The sequence below is a fragment of the Coregonus clupeaformis genome, unplaced genomic scaffold (genome assembly GCF_020615455.1).
Source record: "Coregonus clupeaformis isolate EN_2021a unplaced genomic scaffold, ASM2061545v1 scaf0008, whole genome shotgun sequence".
Taxonomy (NCBI): domain Eukaryota; kingdom Metazoa; phylum Chordata; class Actinopteri; order Salmoniformes; family Salmonidae; genus Coregonus; species Coregonus clupeaformis.
In genome coordinates this window covers 357,501-378,249 of record NW_025533463.1, presented here as the reverse complement: position 1 = coordinate 378,249, position 20,749 = coordinate 357,501, and the positions used below count along the sequence as shown (strand labels likewise).

General features: G+C 45.1%; 1 protein-coding gene across 1 annotated transcript in view; it reads right to left on the bottom strand.

Moving 5' to 3' along the window:
• LOC121534174 (lipoma-preferred partner homolog) overlaps window positions 1-20,749 on the bottom strand; it is a 421,644-nt gene that overhangs the window by 280,367 nt on the left and 120,528 nt on the right. The window contains exon 4 of the mRNA XM_041840707.2: window positions 9,931-10,112. Coding sequence (XP_041696641.1) covers window positions 9,931-10,108 — 178 coding nt within the window. The 5' untranslated portion in view covers window positions 10,109-10,112. The remainder of the gene's footprint in view (window positions 1-9,930; window positions 10,113-20,749) is intronic.

Sequence of the window (20,749 nt, the reverse complement as noted above, 5' to 3'; positions counted from 1 at the left end):
TCCTTTAGTAGTGGTTTCATTGCAGCAATTCGACCATGAAGGCCGGATTCACACAGTCTCCTCTGAACAGTTGATGTTGAGATGTGTCTGTTACTTGAACTCTGTGAAGCATTTATTTGGGCTGCAATTTCTGAGGCTGGTAACTCTAATGAACTTATCCTCTGCATCAGAGGTAACTCTGGGTCTTCCTTTCATGACACAGGTCAAACGTTTTCTGTAAGTCTTCACAAGGTTTTCACACACTGTTGCTGGTATTTTGGCCCATTCCTCCATGCAGATCTCCTCTAGAGCAGTGATGTTTTGGGGCTGTCGCTGGGCAACACGGACTTTCAACTCCCTCCAAAGATTTTCTATGGGGTTGAGATCTGGAGACTGGCTAGGCCACTCCAGGACCTTGAAATGCTTCTTACGAAGCCACTCCTTCGTTGCCCGGGCGGTGTGTTTGGGATCATTGTCATGCTGAAAGACCCAGCCACGTTTCATCTTCAATGCCCTTGCTGATGGAAGGAGGTTTTCACTCAAAATCTCACGATACATGGCCCCATTTATTCTTTCCTTTACACGGATCAGTCGTCCTGGTCCCTTTGCAGAAAAACATCCCCAAAGCATGATGTTTCCACCCCCATGCTTCACAGTAGGTATGGTGTTCTTTGGATGCAACTCAGCATTCTTTGTCCTCCAAACACGACGAGTTGAGTTTTTACCAAACATTTCTATTTTGGTTTCATCTGACCATATGACATTCTCCCAATCCTCTTCTGGATCATCCAAATGCACTCTAGCAAACTTCAGACGGGCCTGGACATGTACTGGCTTAAGCAGGGGGACACGTCTCTCACTGCAGGATTTGAGTCCCTGGCGGCGTAGTGTGTTACTGATGGTAGGCTTTGTTACTTTGGTCCCAGCTCTCTGCAGGTCATTCACTAGGTCCCCCTGTATGGTTCTGGGATTTTTGCTCACCGTTCTTGTGATCATTTTGACCCCACGGGGTGAGATCTTGCGTGGAGCCCCAGATCGAGGGAGATTATCAGTGGTCTTGTATGTCTTCCATTTCCTAATAATTGCTCCCACAGTTGATTTCTTCAAACCAAGCTGCTTACCTATTGCAGATTCAGTCTTCCCAGCCTGGTGCAGGTCTACAATTTTGTTTCTGGTGTCCTTTGACAGCTCTTTGGTCTTGGCCATAGTGGAGTTTGGAGTGTGACTGTTTGAGGTTGTGGACAGGTGTCTTTTATACTGATAACAAGTTCAAACAGGTGCCATTAATACAGGTAACGAGTGGAGGACAGAGGAGCCTCTTAAAGAAGAAGTTACAGGTCTGTGAGAGCCAGAAATCTTGCTTGTTTGTAGGTGACCAAATACTTATTTTCCACCATAATTTGCAAATAAATTCATTAAAAATCCTACAATGTGATTTTCTGGGAAAAATACATTCTCAATTTGTCTGTCATAGTTGACGTGTACCTATGATGAAAATTACAGGCCTCTCTCATCTTTTTAAGTGGGAGAACTTGCACAATTGGTGGCTGACTAAATACTTTTTTCCCCCACTGTATAACAAAGTATTGAGAAACTTTTGTTATTGACCAAATACTTATTTTCCACCATAATTTGCAAATAAATTCATAAAAAATCCTACAATGTGATTTTCTGGATTTTCTTCTTCTCATTTTGTCTGTCATAGTTGACGTGTACATATGATGAAAATGACAGGCCTCTCTCATCTTTTTAAGTGGGAGAACTTGCACAATTGGTGGCTGACTAAATACTTTTTTCCCCGACTGTACTTTATGCAAAGATGTGTGTAAATGATAAGTTTAGGCTATGACAGGTCTTCAACTATGACTATGATTAGCTCCGCTATGCAAAACCAAATCATATAGCAAACAATTGGTGGGGTTTTTTGGAGGGGGGGAAAATAATAGGTTTTGTTGCTCGTGACACGTCATTTGACCTAACTAGACACGGCAGGAGAACACTGTCAATGTCACGCAAAATGTACAGCATATGTAATTGTAACGTAAGTTGCATGGTTTAGGCTAGATGTATTGGGAGTAACATCTCATTTTTGAGAATTTAGGGAACATGTCATGAAACTCAAAATGACTTATCGCCGTAATCTCTCAGATACAGGAGTTGATTGGAGACTAAAACATAACGTCAGAGGGTCTTAGCCTTGAGTCTGAACCCTGCTTCACAGATTTACATTCAACTGGACGACAAACATTACCAGCCCCCTGTAATCACAGTGTGATATCCTGGCCTAAGTCAAATCCCAAATTGGCACCCTATCCCCTACGTAGTGCACTACTTTTGACCAGGGCCCGTAGTGCTAAATAGGAAATAGGGTGTCATTTGGGACAAAGCTCTTATCTTCTATACCATATGGCTGAGATTTGGACATATTTTTTTGGGGGAATGAATTAGGAGAGAAGGGTGTTGTGAGATGCTTACTGATGATTCTAAGAATATTGTAAATATGGTTTTTGGGGGGTGGGGGGGGGGGTGAGATGTTATGTTTTTGTAAACATAAAATAAATTGGAAATCAAACTACAACAAATTATTTGATGGTTTATAGGCACATTTATGTTAAGGTATTTATTCTGAGGCAAAAAGCAAGAGATTAGTTGGTAAAAAAATAAATAAATTGATGGTAGAACATTTGAAAAGCATGCCATGTTTAAATCCAAAACATTAACTTTATTTTGGAGGCATTACTTCAACAAAGTGCAATTAAAAGTAAGAGTTGGCATATGTTTAATTTAAATAAATATATAACAAACTTCCGTGATCACGTGCAACAGTGTGTAATATCACTTTGAATAACAGCTTCAGTGTCAGTCATTTAGTGTTTGCTAAATAACCCATGTATAATAAACAGCACTGTGCACGAGGTGGGCTACTGCTTCTTCAATGCCATCCATTCATCTTTTGGGATGAACTTTCACCCCTTCATGCTCCAGGACGCTCTGACATTTCTCTTCCACCCCTGTGCTGACAGAACTGAAAGGGGCATCCTTTCTAAAGTAAGAAACCCATGCCAACTATATGTAGGAGATGACCTGCATGTTACACTGTTGTCACTGGGATGACCTAAGACCTAAACATAGTGTTCAACAACACTCTGTCTGCGTCCCAAATAGCACCATGTTCCCTACTGTGTGAAGTGCACTAGTTTTGACCAGGGCCCATGTTTCAACCCATGGAATGTTAAACAGACATGGAGAAGACATGAAAAAGTCCAGGGGAGAGAAAGAAAGAGAGAGAGAGAGAGAGAGAGAGAGAGAGAGAGAGAGAGAGAGAGAGACAGAGAGAGAGAGAGAGAGAGACAGAGAGAGAGAGAGAGAGAGAGAGAGAGAGAGAGAGAGAGAAGTCTAATGTAAAAAATTCAAGGACTTAAATATATTCAAGCCTAGATTGCATCAAAGAACTGATACAAAATGTGCTGCTCTGTACTGCACCCGTGGTTTCATTGACTCATCTTGTTTAACATTCTTCCACTGTATCAGATGGTCTTAAAACCTGGTGGTGTCTAGAAGCTGATCCTGTCTGTGTGACTGGTTCAAAGTCAGGTCTCAGTCTGTCTGTATGTCTCTCACTCTCTCTCGCTCTCTCTCTCTCTCTCTCTCTCTCTCTCTCTGTCTCTCCCCCCCTCTCTCTCTCTCTCTCTCTCTCTCTCTCTCTCTCTCTCTCTCTCTCTCTCTCTCTCTCTCTGTCTCTATGTCTCTATGTCTCTGTCTGTCTTTCTCTCTCTGTCTGTAACTGTCTCTGTCCGTCTCTCGTCTGAGACCTTTTCAGTAAATACATGTCACCATCTCCTCCCATTGAGATGGTTAAGCAAGGGACAGAGTTATTTAATCAAGAGACAAGGGACAGGGAGGGGGGTAGGTTATAGTAAGAGATGCTACTACTGGGAGAGAGACACCACCCTGCCCCTGCCTCCCAAATCTGTCCCTACACCACCCCCAATTGTCCCTTACACCTACCACTATACCCCAATCTCAGTCCCAGCCCCTCAGTCCCAGCCCCTCAGTCCCAGCCCCTCAGTCCCAGCCCCTCAGTCCCTGCCCCTCAGTCCCAACCCCTCAGTCCCAACCCCTCAGTCCTAGCCCCTCAGTCCCAGCCCCTCAGTCCCAGCCCCTCAGTCCCAGCCCCTCAGTCCCAGCCCCTCAGTCCCAGCCCCTCAGTCCCAGCCCCTCAGTCCCTGCCCCTCAGTCCCAGCCCCTCAGTCCCTGCCCCTCAGTCCCTGCCCCTCAGTCCCAGCCCCTCAGTCCCTGACCCTCAGTCCCTGCCCCTCAGTCCCAACCCCTCAGTCCAAGCCCCTCAGTCCCAGCCCCTCAGTCCCAACCCCTCAGTCCAAGCCCCTCAGTCCAAGCCCCTCAGTCCAAGCCCCTCAGTCCTAGCCCCTCAGTCCCTGCCCCTCAGTCCCAACCCCTCAGTCCAAGCCCCTCAGTCCCAGCCCCTCAGTCCCAACCCCTCAGTCCAAGCCCCTCAGTCCAAGCCCCTCAGTCCCAACCCCTCAGTCCAAGCCCCTCAGTCCAAGCCCCTCAGTCCTAGCCCCTCAGTCCTAGCCCCTAGGTCCCAGCCCCTCAGTCCTAGCCCCTCAGTCCCAGCCCCTAGGTCCCAGCCCAGGCACTCTGCCAAAATCAGTTGTCCCGCATTGATGCTAATCCAATATTCTATATCAGACAGTCCCTCAAGTTTGATATAAAACAAACAATCTTAAATAAAGACAGATCATCTGTTGATAAAGATTCCTTTTTATGGTCAGCTGGGAGACGTCTGGGAGACGTCTGGGAGACGTCTGGGCTGGCTTTATTGTGGATTTGCCTTTTTCGATGAACCATGGCTGTAATTAGGTTGTAATCAGGAGTAATTATAACGTTATCTTTAATAATAAACATTAATAATACAACATATTTTTATTTTTTTACGTATTTATGTATTTGTTTTTAATTGTATTGATGCATAATGTATATATTTGTAGTAAAGATAATTTACTTTTGTGCATTTCATGTTTTTCAAGTGATTTAGCTCCTGTAAGACGTACCAAATATACAGTATGTACTGAATAAGGGTTGGAACACAATCCTCCGCACACCTTGGAAAGATGAGAAACCATTTCTAGCTAAATCATTTACTTCCAGTACGCAGCGCTGGAAATATAATGTATACAATAAATAATTAATACGCCTGGGTGACAGATTGATGCCATAACCTACCTCCCCAAGGTATGTCACTTAACATAGTGACCTCAATCTAATCTTATTAAATGTTTGAACACACATTTGCATAAACGACATCAAAATAAAATACCAAACATGTAACGACATGGTAGACATTACTCATCATGAAGTAATTGTCACGAATGTCTGCGGAATGCGGTAGGCCAGAGTCAAGCGCAGGACACAGAATGAAATGAAAATCTACTTTACTGAATAGTAAAGATACAAGCAAAACCTCCAATCACAGGGAGGAGCAAACCTGCTCACAAACAACACTCGTAACAAGCAACAAAACACGCACAACACACAGTGGGAGGGAACAGGTTAAATAGGGAAGGACATAATACCATAATGGGAAACAGGTGCAACACTAGACAACAACCAGATGAACATAGAAATATAGAACATAGATCGGCAGCAGCTAGAATTCCGGTGACGATGAACGCCGTAGCCTCCCCGAAGCAGAAGGAAGGGCCGTAGCCTCCCCGAAGCAGAAGGAAGGGCCGTAGCCTCCCCGAACCAGAAGGAAGGGCCGTAGCCTCCCCGAACCAGAAGGAAGGGCCGTAGCCTCCCGAACCAGAAGGAAGGGCCGTAGCCTCCCGAACCAGAAGGAAGGGCCGTAGCCTCCCCGAACCAGAAGGAAGGGCCGTAGCCTCCCCGAACCAGAAGGAAGGGCCGTAGCCTCCCCGAACCAGAAGGAAGGGCCGTAGCCTCCCCGAACCAGAAGGAAGGGCCGTAGCCTCCCCGAACCAGAAGGAAGGGCCGTAGCCTCCCCGAACCAGAAGGAAGGGCAGTCTCGGCAGAATCCGTGACAGTAATCAGGACTTAGTTGTTGACTGCCTCAACATACCTATTGGGTTTTCTAGAGCACAGACTTGGTTACGTAGAGGGTTTACGTCTGCCTACTGTAGAGATATTCTGTAATGTCAGGGGCCAACAGGAAGGCGTTAGATGTTTCAGTCAGTTGTGTAAAAGAAGGACAAGGAGGATAGGCCAAGTAATCAAAAATGTACCAAAAAAAACAGACCATACAATTCCTCATGTAGTGACATAGTAGTACAATTCTTTATTTCACTCAGCGACATTTGTTCAGCATACTTACTAATATTTACTAGTAATACTTTAGCCTGGATGGAAGTGTTTTCTGATCGCTTGACAACTCCTTATGGAATTGTCATCCCAACGTTTGGCTTGACAATGAAAGCAATGGAGCTTGCAAGAGTACAAGCACATCTGGGACCAGGCTAGTAATACCTACTAACATTATCAGAGCTTATGTCAAATTACTTGTATTTCAATATTGTCCAACAGAAATTGGGGATAAAATGAGAAATATGTTTGAAATAACAAATGACGATTTACATGTTGTTATATTCATAATATTGAAGCCACTGACTCAGTCTCAACATCTTGATCCTCTTAATAAAGAGACAATAGAGAATTAGAAAGATAAGCCATGAGTCTGGATTAAATCATCCAAAAGTCATTTTTTTTGGATTACAAGGCTGGCGTAATCACAGAATAAACCCAGTAAACAAAAATCTTGGAGTAAACGTCCAGTGAGTAAATAAAGGGGTTTAGGTAGGGATGTATATTGATGGCGGCCGAGATTGGGGGAAACGTACACTTCTCAATTAGGAGTGCCGACACGGGGGAAATGTACACTTCTAGAAGTGTGAGTACACTTGTAGCATTTAGAAGCGCATGGGTAACTACTTTTATTCCTGGATTGTCTAAATGCAGAAGGTGCTTCTTCAGTGTGGCCCGATGCTCTCTAAAAGGTGACAGCATCAAATAAAATGTTATTTGTCACATGCTTGGTAAACAACAGGTATATACTAACAGCGAAATGCTTCCTGAAGGGCCCTTCCCAACAATGAGTTGATAATAATAACACAACGAATAAATACATAATGAGTAACGATAACTTGGCTATATACACGGGTTACCAGTACCGAGTCGATGTGCAGGGGTACGAGGTAATTGAGGTAGATATGTACATATAGGTAGGGGTAAAGTGACTGAGGCCAGGTCTGTAAAGGTTTTACTAATCAGACATCACTGAGGCCAGGTGTGTAAAGGTTTTACTAATCAGTGTTTATACCCTGTAATGTAGTGGCTGTGGAGCGGTGTATATACCCTGTAATGTAGTGGTTTAATTAACTTAATTCAACTCTAGGCCATAGCCTCTCCATTCTTAGAGAAATCTGATTTCAGCTGAGAGGGGGGTAGCTCTGTGAACCTGAACAGTGTTAAAATATGTATTTGACCTTGAACGTGACTGTTATGGGGTGAAGATGGGTCAAAGAGAGTATAATCAAAAGGCTATAAATGGTACTTTGCTTACAGAGATAGAGTATTTGGGATGAATGGACAACTACGTCACTGAAAGAGATAAGAAACCGTAGAGGGATTACAATTTGACTGAATCCAACCACTGCCTAAGCACAGTAGCACTATCATGGTTTTGTGTGTGTGTGTGTGTGTGTGTGTGTGTGTGTGTGTGTGTGTGTGTGTGTGTGTGTGTGTGTGTGTGTGTGTGTGTGTGTGTGTGTGTGTGTGTGTGTGTGTGTGTGTGTGTGTGTGTGTGTGTGTGTGTGTGTGTGTGTGTGTGTGTCTGTACATGCGTGCATATCTATGGGAATTCCTGTTACTGTGTGGTCAGAGTAAAAATATTGATATTATGCAAGGCAGTCTGAAGCAGTCTGAGGCACTCTGTTTGAAGTAATATGTCTAAAAAGGAAAAGGAGGAGTTCTGGTCTGACTGTGTTTATGACCTAGTAACATCACTGTTAGTAAGACCATTAGCAGAAGTGTGAACCACAAAGGCCCAGCAGACCTTAGCAGCGAGAGAGAGAGACAGACACAGCAAGGTTTCCTGAAGGGCCTGTCCCTTAGTGAAAGATAAAGAACCATATGCATTTGTCCCAAATGGCACCCTAGGCCCTGGTCAAAAGCAGTGCACTAGATAGGGAAGAGGGTTTCAGAAACCTCCCTGTACTACATTTACATACGCTCTTATCCAGAGCAACTTACAGGAGCAATTAGGGTTAAGTGCCTTGCTCAAGGGCACATCGACAGATTTTTCACCTAGTCGGCTCGGGGATTAGAACCAGCGACCTTTCGGGTTACTGGCACAACGCTCTTAACCACTAAGCTACCCGCCGCCGCCCCGACATCGGTTGAATAAAAATAGGAACCTTAGTAATTTAGGTTAATTACACAAACTCGGTGGTAACTCATTCAATGTAGGTCACATGGCAATGGAAGCTGAATGCTGTGTGAATGCTGTTACAGAGCCATTTCCTGTTTGCCATCAAAAGTCACGATGGAGTGATGCGCGTGCTTCCCAACTTCAAAAAAGCTCTGTAGCAGGATAGCTAACTCTGATGTCAGGACCATGACAAACTTTACAGTGAGTGAGTGATGACCATGAAAACACAGCAGACTGATGGCTATAGCTATGTTCTAACAAGTATGTTATTCTTCGGGCTTTATCCAGCTCTATTTGGGATATTTTACATTGCCTCGCTGGCTTGCTAACTTCTATGCAATCAGTCCTCTGACGACGTCTTTGATGTTGTAGACGATAAACGTCCGATTACGTGTTCGTTAACGTCCATGAGCTGTATTTGAAGTTGCATGTGATTATTTTAGTTCACACACCTATCTATGCTGATTGAAGGATTCTTTCATTTATCCCCGTGTAAATGCCTCTTGAACTTTAAAGCATACAACAAAATCTCCCCTTACAGATATATTGTACGTTAACGTTTTGTCTCAATGATTAGCTGTAGGCCTCTACAGCTAACCGAGAGACTGAAAAACAGCTTCAATCTCAAGGCCATCGGAGACTGTTAAATAGTCACCACTAGCCGGCCTCCACCCAGTACCCTGCCCTGAACTTTAGTCACTGTCACTAGCTGGCTACCACCCAGTTACTCATCCCTGCACCTTAGAGGCTGCTGCCCTATGTACATAGATATGGAATCACTGGTCACTTTAATAATGGAACACTGGTCACTTTAATAATGGAACACTGGTCACTTTAATAATGGAACACTGGTCACTTTAATAATGTTTACATACTGATTTACCCACTTCATATGTATATATACTGTATTCTAGTCAAGGACTATCCTATTCAACTACTGCTGTATCTATACTATTCTTTCCACATATTCTTCAGATATACTACATATTCTATCCACATACTGTCCATAATGTCTTTACATCCCATCACACATACAGTATCCACCGCACGGTGTGTGGACACCCCTTCAATTTAGTGGATTCAGCTATTCCAGCCACACCCGTTGCTGACAGGTGTATAAAATCGAGCACACAGCCATGCAATCTCCATGGACAAACAACAAGCCCTAATCAGTCCCTGTCTGTCTGTTTCAAACAACAAGCCCTAATCAGTCCCTGTCTGTCTGTTTCAAACAACAAGCCCTAATCAGTCCCTGTCTGTCTGTTTCAAACAACAAGCCCTAATCAGTCCTTGTCTGTCCATGTCAAAGTGTTATCATCAAACTAGCCTCTGGCAGAAAGTTGGCAGGAAGGAGGGACATCCTCCTGGCCAAGTCCATCAGAGCTGGACCTGTGTCCCAAACGGCACTATTTTCCCTATGTAGTGCACTACCTTTGACCACTTGCTGCAAGTACCAGCCATCAGTGTCTGAATACCCTGCCATCTCTTACCTCCAGCAGGGTCAATGGGGTCTGCCTCCTTGTAGGGGTTGAACTGGGGCTTCGGGGCCACCACAGGGGCAAACTTCTTAGGGGTCTGTTTCTGGGAAACAGAGATACTAGGGACGCCCATGGCAGGGGTGGTCTCCATTCGGGCTGTCACCTGAACCTCACCTTCACTGCCCCACATGGTTCTACAGAGGAAGAGAAGGAATAAGAGGAGGAGGAAGAGCAAGGTTAGAACATAGTTTACATTGGTTCTGCTGAGGAAGAGTTAAAACAGGTAAAGTCCCTTGTCAACATGGTTCTGCAGAGGAAGAGTTGAGACAGGTAAAGTCCCTGGTCAACATGGTTCTGCTGAGGAAGAGTTCAGACAGGTAAAGTCCCTTGTCAACATGGTTCTGCAGAGGAAGAGTTCAGACAGGTAAAGTCCCTGGTCAACATGGTTCTGCTGAGGAAGAGTTCAGACAGGTAAAGTCCCTGGTCAACATGGTTCTGCAGAGGAAGAGTTGAGACAGGTAAAGTCCCTGGTCAACATGGTTCTGCTGAGGAAGAGTTCAGACAGGTAAAGTCCCTTGTCAACATGGTTCTGCAGAGGAAGAGTTAAGACAGGTAAAGTCCCTGGTCAACATGGTTCTGCTGAGGAAGAGTTCAGACAGGTAAAGTCCCTTGTCAACATGGTTCTGCAGAGGAAGAGTTAAGACAGGTAAAGTCCCTGGTCAACATGGTTTTGCTGAGGAAGAGTTCAGACAGGTAAAGTCCCTTGTCAACATGGTTCTGCAGAGGAAGAGTTAAGACAGGTAAAGTCCCTGGTCAACATGGTTCTGCAGAGGAAGAGTTCAGACAGGTAAAGTCCCTGGTCAACATGGTTCTGCAGAGGAAGAGTTCAGACAGGTAAAGTCCCTGGTCAACATGGTTCTGCAGAGGAAGAGTTGAGACAGGTAAAGTCCCTGGTCAACATGGTTCTGCAGAGGAAGAGTTCAGACAGGTAAAGTCCCTGGTCAACATGGTTCTGCTGAGGAAGAGTTCAGACAGGTAAAGTCCCTGGTCAACATGGTTCTGCAGAGGAAGAGTTGAGACGGGTAAAGTCCCTGGTCAACATGGTTCTGCAGAGGAAGAGTTAAGACAGGTAAAGTCCCTGGTCAACATGGTTCTGCAGAGGAAGAGTTCAGACAGGTAAAGTCCCTTGTCAACATGGTTCTGCAGAGGAAGAGTTGAGACAGGTAAAGTCCCTGGTCAACATGGTTCTGCTGAGGAAGAGTTCAGACAGGTAAAGTCCCTTGTCAACATGGTTCTGCAGAGGAAGAGTTAAGACAGGTAAAGTCCCTGGTCAACATGGTTCTGCTGAGGAAGAGTTCAGACAGGTAAAGTCCCTTGTCAACATGGTTCTGCAGAGGAAGAGTTGAGACAGGTAAAGTCCCTGGTCAACATGGTTCTGCTGAGGAAGAGTTGAGACAGGTAAAGTCCCTGGTCAACATGGTTCTGCAGAGGAAGAGTTGAGACAGGTAAAGACCCTGGTCAACATGGTTCTGCAGAGGAAGAGTTCAGACAGGTAAAGTCCCTGGTCAACATGGTTCTGCAGAGGAAGAGTTGAGACAGGTAAAGTCCCTGGTCAACATGGTTCTGCTGAGGAAGAGTTGAGACAGGTAAAGTCCCTGGTCAACATGGTTCTGCAGAGGAAGAGTTCAGACAGGTAAAGTCCCTGGTCAACATGGTTCTGCAGAGGAAGAGTTCAGACAGGTAAAGTCCCTGGTCAACATGGTTCTGCTGAGGAAGAGTTGAGACAGGTAAAGTCCCTGGTCAACATGGTTCTGCAGAGGAAGAGTTGAGACAGGTAAAGTCCCTGGTCAACATGGTTCTGCAGAGGAAGAGTTCAGACAGGTAAAGTCCCTGGTCAACATGGTTCTGCTGAGGAAGAGTTGAGACAGGTAAAGTCCCTGGTCAACATGGTTCTGCAGAGGAAGAGTTCAGACAGGTAAAGTCCCTGGTCAACATGGTTCTGCTGAGGAAGAGTTGAGACAGGTAAAGTCCCTGGTCAACATGGTTCTGCAGAGGAAGAGTTGAGACGGGTAAAGTCCCTGGTCAACATGGTTCTGCAGAGGAAGAGTTCAGACAGGTAAAGTCCCTTGTCAACATGGTTCTGCTGAGGAAGAGTTCAGACAGGTAAAGTCCCTGGTCAACATGGTTCTGCTGAGGAAGAGTTGAGACAGGTAAAGTTTGTGGATTCTAATAGAGATGCACTATATATCCAGCTGTGTGTGGACACCCCTTCAAATTAATGGATTCAGCTATTTCAGCCAAACCCGTTGCTGACAGGTGTATAAAATCGAGCACACAGCCATGCGATCTCCATAGACAAACATTGGCAGTAGAATGGCCTTACTGAAGAGCTCAGTGACTTTCAACGTGGCACCGTCATAGGATGCCACCTTTCCAACAAGTCAGTTCATCAAATCTCTGCCCTGCTAGAGCTGCCCCGGTCAACTGTAAGTGCTGTTATTGTGAAGTGGAAACGTCTAGGAGCAACAACTGCTCAGCAGAAAAGTGGTAGGCCACACAAGCTCACAGAACGGGACCAACGAGTGCTGAAGCGCATAGCTCGTACAAATTGTCTGTCCTCGGTTGCAACACTCACTACCGAGTTCCAAACTACCTCTGGAAGCAACGTCAGCACAATAACTGTTTGTCAGGAGCTTCATGAAATGGGTTTCCATGGCCGAGCAGCCGCACACAAGCCTACGATCACCATGCGCAATGCCAAGCGTCGGCTGGAGTGGTGTAAAGCTCGCCGCCATTGGACTCTGGAGCAGTGGAAACTTGTTCTCTGGAGTGATGAATCACGCTTCAGCATCTGGCGGTCAGACGGATTAATCTGGGTTTGGCAGATGCCAGGAGAACGCTACCTGTCCAAATGCATAGTGCCAACTGTAAAGTTTGGTGGAGGAGGAATAATGGTCTGGGGCTGTTTTTCACGGTTCGGGCTAGGCCCCTTAGTTCCAGTGAAGGGAAATATTAACGCTACAGCATACAATGACATACTAAACGATTCTGTGCTTCCAAGGCCCTTTCCTGTTTCAGCATGACATTGCCCCCGTGCACATAGCGAGATCCTTACAGAAATGGTTTGTCGAGATCGGTGTGGAAGAACTTGACTGGCCTGCACAGAGCCCTGACCTCAACCCCATCGAACAACTTTGGGATGAATTGGAACGCCGACTGCGAGCCAGGCCTAATCGTCCAACATCAGTGCCCAACCTCACTAAAGCTCGTGGCTGAATGGAAGCAAGTCCCCGAAGCAATGTTCCAACATCTAGTGGAAAGCCTTCCCAGAAGAGTGGAGGCTGTTATAGCAGCAAAGGGGGGGACCAACTCCATATTAATGCCCATGATTTTGGAATGAGATGTTCAACGGGCAGGTGTCCACATACTTTTGGCCATGTAGTGTACCATTGGAGTCAGTCAAATGCTGCAGTTTGATTGATGATTGACAAGGACAGTGGCAGAGTCCTAAACGGCATCATTGCCATTTGGGATGCAGCCAGTAAAAACAGTGGTATGGTGTAAGAGGATAGGTCAACCTCTATATCCATTATCGAAGCATTCTAAAGAGACATATTGAAGCATTCTAAAGAGACATATCGAAGCATTCTAAAGAGACATATTGAAGCATTCTAAAGAGACATATCGAAGCATTCTAAAGAGACATATCGAAGCATTCTAAAGAGACATATCGAAGCATTCTAAAGAGACATATCGAAGCATTCTAAAGAGACATATCGAAGCATTCTAAAGAGACATATCGAAGCATTCTGAAGAGACATATCGAAGCATTCTAAAGAGACATATCGAAGCATTCTAAAGAGACATATCGAAGCATTCTAAAGAGACATATCGAAGCATTCTAAAGAGACATATCGAAGCATTCTAAAGAGACATATCGAAGCATTCTAAAGAGACATATCGAAGCATTCTAAAGAGACATATCGAAGCATTCTAAAGAGACATATCGAAGCATTCTAAAGAGACATATTGAAGCATTCTAAAGAGACATATTGAAGCATTCTAAAGAGACATATCGAAGCATTCTAAAGAGACATATCGAAGCATTCTAAAGATACATATTGAAGCATTCTAAAGAGACATATTGAAGCGTTGTAAAGAGACATAGTGAAGCATTCTAAAGAGACATATCGAAGCATTCTAAAGAGACATATCGAAGCATTCTAAAGAGACATATCGAAGCATTCTAAAGAGACATATCGAAGCATTCTAAAGAGACATATCGAAGCATTCTAAAGAGACATATTGAAGCATTCTAAAGAGACATATCGAAGCATTCTAAAGAGACATATTGAAGCATTCTAAAGAGACATATCGAAGCATTCTAAAGAGACATATGGAAGCATTCTAAAGAGACATATTGAAGCATTCTAAAGAGACATATTGATGCATTCTAAAGAGACATATTGACGCATTCTAAAGAGACATATTGAAGCATTCTAAAGAGACATATGGAAGCATTCTAAAGATACATATGGAAGCATTCTAAAGAGAAATATTGAAGCATTCTAAAGAGACATATTGAAGCATTCTAAAGAGACATATTGAAGCATTCTAAAGAGACATATTGAAGCATTCTAAAGAGACATATTGAAGCATTCTAAAGAGACATATCGAAGCATTCTAAAGAGACATATTGAAGCATTCTAAAGAGACATATCGAAGCATTCTAAAGAGACATATTGAAGCATTCTAAAGAGACATATCGAAGCATTCTAAAGAGACATATCGAAGCATTCTAAGAGACATATTGAAGCATTCTAAAGAGACATATTGAAGCATTCTAAAGAGACATATTGAAGCAATCTAAAGAGACATTTCATTCTTCCTGATTGACTAGTCCAATGGTTTCCATAGTGATTTTATGCTTCAATAAGGGTCTGATGTAAATGTTCTGTTGGCCTGCATATGGACATTTGAATCACAATGAACTGTTAATGATAAACAAAGCTTTTTAAAATCTGTTTCACAAATCACTGTCCTAGGTTTCAAATCACTGTCCTAGGTTTCAAATCACTGTCCTAGGTTTCAAGTAAATCCTTATAAAGACCATGAGAAAAACGTAAGTGACGGATGAAACTCAATTGATCACTGTAACAAAAACACTTGTCTTGGCGTCATTGTCATGCCTGATCAAACTCTCAAAAGACTGATTCAAAACGTCCACCTCTGTAAAAAGACAATGTTAATTTTTCCTTGTGTCCCACACCAGTGCTAATGCCAGGGCCAATGCCTGACATAAAGAGCCATTTGTGAACTTCGGTAGTTTGCTATCTGATCCTGCCTGTCTAATAGGAGGAGGAGTTTAGCGTGGGTTCTAATGGAGGGAAGGAGGGACAGAGACAGAGACAGAGACAGAGACAGAGACAGAGACAGAGACAGAAACAGAGACAGAAACAGAGAGACAGAGACAGAGACAGAGACAGAGACAGAGAGAGAGAGAGAGAGAGAGACAGAGACAGAGACAGAGACAGAGACAGAGACAGAGACAGAGAGAGAGAGAGAGAGAGAGAGAGAGAGAGAGAGAGAGAGAGAGACAGAGAGAGAGAGACAGAGACAGAGACAGAGACAGAGACAGAGACAGAGACAGAGACAGAGAGAGAGAGAGAGAGAGAGAGAGAGAGAGAGAGAGAAGAGATTTCTGCCAGGGAAATCTCAGGCACCTCGATCCTGGCACAGCCTGATTCAACCGAGACAAGAGGAGCCACACCGATCACCCTCTTCCCAAAACTGTCCCCCCTCCACGGGCCCCACCTACCCTAGGGCAGTTAGTTCAGTAGAGGAGAGGGAAACTTTAGGGTTGTCAGCATGACGTCTTATTAAGCTGACATGCTTACTGACCTGATTAGTATGAAACTCAAGATGTTGTGAGACGTCATCTCACACTATGATGGATGAGGGAGACAGAGAGACGGGGGGTTAGAGAGAGTTAGAGAGACAGAGTGAGAGAGAGAGAGAGAGAGGGAGAGATATGGAGAGATATGGAGAGAGAGAGAGAGAGAGAGAGAGAGAGAGAGAGAGAGAGGGGGGGGAGAGAGGGAAGAACGGGAGAGAGAAGGAGTGTGTGAGAGAGAGAGAGACACAGAGAGAGAGAGAGCGAGAGAGCGAGAGCGCTGTATCAGCTAACGACGCTGGGCTAAAGTCACCAACACCAACACACCATGGGGATGCTCGGATGACATGGAAAATTACTAAATGCTTTCTACTGGCAGATCACGTCAATAACTGCCCTAGCTATCAATCAAGTCCTGTATAAATATCTGAAGGGGGTTGCTCTCTGTAAGTGTGTCTGAGACGGTATGTTGGGTGCTTCCCAAATGTCACCCTATTCCATAAATAGTGCACTACTTTTGACCCACAGTAAGTAATGTACTATCTAGGGAATAGGGTGTCATTTGGGACATGGACATGGTATGTTATATGTAGGGAGGACTGGAGTAACTAGATGATGAGGAACACATTTTACGAGAGGTTAATCACAGAGAGAGAGAGAGAGAGAGAGAGAGAGAGAGAGAGAGAGAGAGAGAGAGAGAGAGAGAGAGAGAGAGAGAGAGAGAGAGAGAGAGAGAGAGAGAGAGAGAGAGAGAGAGAGAGAGAGAGAGAGAGAGACAGAGAGAGAGAGAGAGAGAGAGAGAGAGAGAGAGAGAGAGAGAGAGAGAGAGAGAGAGAGAGAGAGAGAGAGAGAGAGAGAGAGAGAGAGAGAGAGAGAGAGAGAGAGAGAGAGAGAGAGAGAGAGAGAGAGAGAGAGACAGAGAGAGAGAGAGAGAGAGAGAGAGAGAGAGAGAGAGAGAGAGAGAGAGAGAGAGAGAGAGAGAGAGAGAGAGAGAGAGAGAGAGAGAGAGAGAGAGAGAGAGACAGAGAGAGAGAGAGAGAGAGAGAGAGAGAGAGAGAGAGAGAGAGAGAGAGAGAGAGAGAGAGAGAGAGAGAGAGAGAGAGAGAGACAGAGAGAGAGAGAGAGAGAGAGAGAGAGAGAGAGAGAGAGAGAGAGAGAGAGAGAGAGAGAGAGAGAGAGAGAGAGAGAGAGAGAGAGAGAGAGAGAGAGAGAGAGAGAGAGAGAGAGAGAGAGAGAGAGAGAGAGAGAGAGAGAGAGAGAGAGACAGAGAGAGTTGAGTTTTAAATAATCTTTATTGGGTCTGGGAGCCCACCACACAAATACTCATACAAAACCGTATTTACACATCAATTTAAAAACACAACTCCAATTCCTCCTCCACAGTAACTGAACACAACAGCGTCTGAATGCCCCATATACTCATGAACAGATCAATATTGTTGACCAGTTTGTAATAGGCAAACTCAATTCTCAATCTTGCTGCCACCATTCCCTCCAGCATTCCCACCACATCCACAGACCCCTGTCCCCGAATACTGTTCTTTCGGGTCTTCCATATGGCTAATTTTGCTGCCCCTAACACAAAATTAAGCAACAAAACTACAGCTTTCTGACTAAACCTGTACTTTGGCCCCAATATGTACAGTTGGGAAGAGAAAACCTCTCCCAGCGCTGAGAACCAGTTAGTGATCAGGTCAATCATCCCGACCAACCTGGGACACTGTAAAAACAGATGTGCCAGAGTTTCAGGTTCAGCACAGAATGGACACTCCTCCCCAACAGTAGGATCCAGGTGTACCAGATACATGTTGGTGGCTATGGCTCCATGTATTATCCTCCATTGGAGGTCAGCTGTCCTCTTATCAATAGGCAGTTTGTATAGTGTTCCGCCAGCGGCCTTTTGGGGAGGCACCTGGACCAAGCACACCCGCCCACCTCGTCGATTTTACCCCTTCCAGGGAAGAGGCATGGGACACCTTTACACATGTTCTGTACATGGCCTTCTTTCCCACCTCCTTGAACTCCCCCAGCTCCGGGGTATCGAAGGAAAGCAGCATCCCCACGTCCTCCTCGAATGCCCCCGCCGCAGCACTAACAATCAGTGCAGGGAACACATAATCCAGACCCTCCTTCCACCGATCAGAATTGGAGGTGTCAGTCACATACTGCAGATGAAGTACTGGCAAGGAATCACAGACCTCAGCGACGACCTTCCTCAGTAGGCGAGACGATCGGATCCCCGCTCTTTCTCCCAGCTCCTCCAACGACCTATTCCTGTTCCACATCAGATGACCCAGCTTAGTACACCCCACGCCTAACAGGCATGAACGTAGGCTAGCTGAGCCCAGAACACGGGACTGGATGGCAGTGTTGTGAAAAAGAGGCTCTTCAAAAAGCCACATCCCTGGTGGCGTGCAGGCCTTACGGGACTTGACCAGAACTCTCCAAGCCTGCATAACAGACTCATAGAATGGAGTCAGGCCAGGCAACTCACCCCCCTCCAGCTTTAAGAGGAAAAGATGCTTGTCTAAGCCCAAACAGCCCGCTCTCCTCATCAATGCGTAGGCTGTGTCAACCCAGCTAGAACCGTCACTGTACAACAGTCTCTGGGCTGCTTGAAGCCGGAAAGCCATGATCCTGGAAGAAATGTCCACCAGGCCTTGCCCACCCTCGTGCAGTGGCAGGTACAGGGCTGAAGCTTTAATCCAATGTTGTCCAGACCAGAAGAAGTTGACAAGGGTCCTCTGAAGCTCTTGTATCAGACCCTTTGGTGGCTGTAAAATCATTAGTCTGTGCCACAGGGTAGAGGCAGCTAGGTTATTAGCTACCAGTACCCTTCCCCTATAAGACAGCTGGGGCAGCACCCATTTCCATCTTGACAGTCTGGCACACACTTTCTCCACTACACCCTCCCAGTTCTTTTCTGAAAGACATCGGAGCCTAGAAAAACCCCCAAAGTCTTCATCCCATCTCTGCCCCACTGAAGCCCCCCTGGTAACCGTGGAGCGGACCCCATCTGAAGCTGGCCTGCCCACAGCGCTTCACTCTTTCCCCAATTGACTCTAGCTGAGGAGGCCCCCTCATACACCTTTAAGGCGTCTGAGAGAACCTTAACATCCTCATCCCCTGCAATAAAAACTGTCACGTCATCTGCATACGCAGACAGTGCTATCGTGGGACCCTTCATTACACCTGGCACAGAGAAACCAGTAAGCTTCGCTCTTAAAAAGCAAAGCATTGGTTCAATCGCCAGACTGTATAACTGCCCTGAAATTGGGCATCCCTGCCTGATGCCCCTTTGGACAGGGATGGGACAACTCAAACCACCCCCCACCTTCACCATACACGAGGCCCCAGCATACAGTAACTTCATCCAAGACAAAAAACATCCCCAACCCCAAAGGCTTTCATTGTTTTAAACAAGTACTGGTGGTCCACACGATCAAAAGCCTTCTCCTGATCCAAAGAAAGTAAACCCACATTTACATCAGACAGTTTACAAATGTCCAAAACATCTCTTATTAGAAACAAGTTGTCAACAATAGAGCGATCAGGTACACAGTAGGACTGGTCCTTGTGGACCAACAATCCCAGATACTCTTTCAACCTGTTTGAGAGACATTTAGAAACAATTTTATATTCTGCACACAGCAAAGCAACAGGTCTCCAATTTTTTATGAGAGCCAAATCCCCCTTTTTTTGGCAACAGTGAAAGTACCGCACGTTGACAAGATACAGGAAGAGAGCCCTCATGAAAAGATTCACACACCACTTCATAAAAATCCTCCCCAATAGACCCCCAAAAGTGCTTGTAAAACTCAGATGGTAAACCATCAATGCCAGGGGCTCGGCCTGTTGAGAGCTGCATAACTGCTGTGGACAGCTCTTGCAGTGTAATGTCAGAGTCCAATGCGACTCTTTGCTCAGGTCCCAATTGAGGAAGACCGTGTAACAACTGTTCAGTACACAGAGAGTCACAATCCTCCGCCTTATAGAGGGCAGAATAGAAATCCACGGCATGTTGACGCATTTCACTGTCGTCCGTGGTCACCTTCCCATCAGGGAGACGAAGGCAGACCATCTGTTTACGTTGCAATGTCGACTGTCCTAGGTTAAAAAAAAAAGCACTAGGAGCATCCATATCCTTGAGGGAAGCGAAACGAGACCTAATCAAGGCACCCTTCACTCTTTCATGCAGAAACGACCTCAATTCATGTTTCTTGTCCTGTAAGCTCATGACTAGTCCGGGGTCATTCTGAGTGAGCAACTTCAATTCAATAGATTTAATGTTCTGCTCAAGGGCCCTGATAGTCTCTTTAACTTCAATTCGAGACAGAGCAGTATACTGTTGACAAAATAATCGTATTTGGGCCTTCCCAACCTCCCACCATTGTCTCAAGGACTCAAAATTCCCTTTTGTAACCCTCCATTTTTCCCAAAACAACAAAAACCTTTCACAAAACATGACATCATGTAACAATTTAACATTAAAATACCAATAAGATGATGACCTTCGTGGACAGGACAAGTGAATATCAACAGTGACAATATGGTGATCAGAGAAACCCACAGGAGTAATGTCACACCTTCCAACCCTACTACAGTATTGCTCAGATACATACAACCTGTCTAACCTTGCTGCACTGACATGACCTTCATTAACTTTTAGCCATGTGTACTGCCTAACTTTTGCATTCCTTACTCTCCACACATCAGAAAGCTCAAACTCAGTTAATAGACCAGACAGACAAATTGCTGACCGCAGGTGAGGTTCTTCAGCGGTGCGATCAACAGTAAAATCCACTGTACAGTTCCAGTCCCCCTAAAACCATACACCCCTCTTGGTCACACTGTCTTAAGGTTTCCTTTATTTTATCAAAAACAACAATACGCTCTGTACCCTCATTAGGAGCATAAACATTCAAAAAAACAAACAAA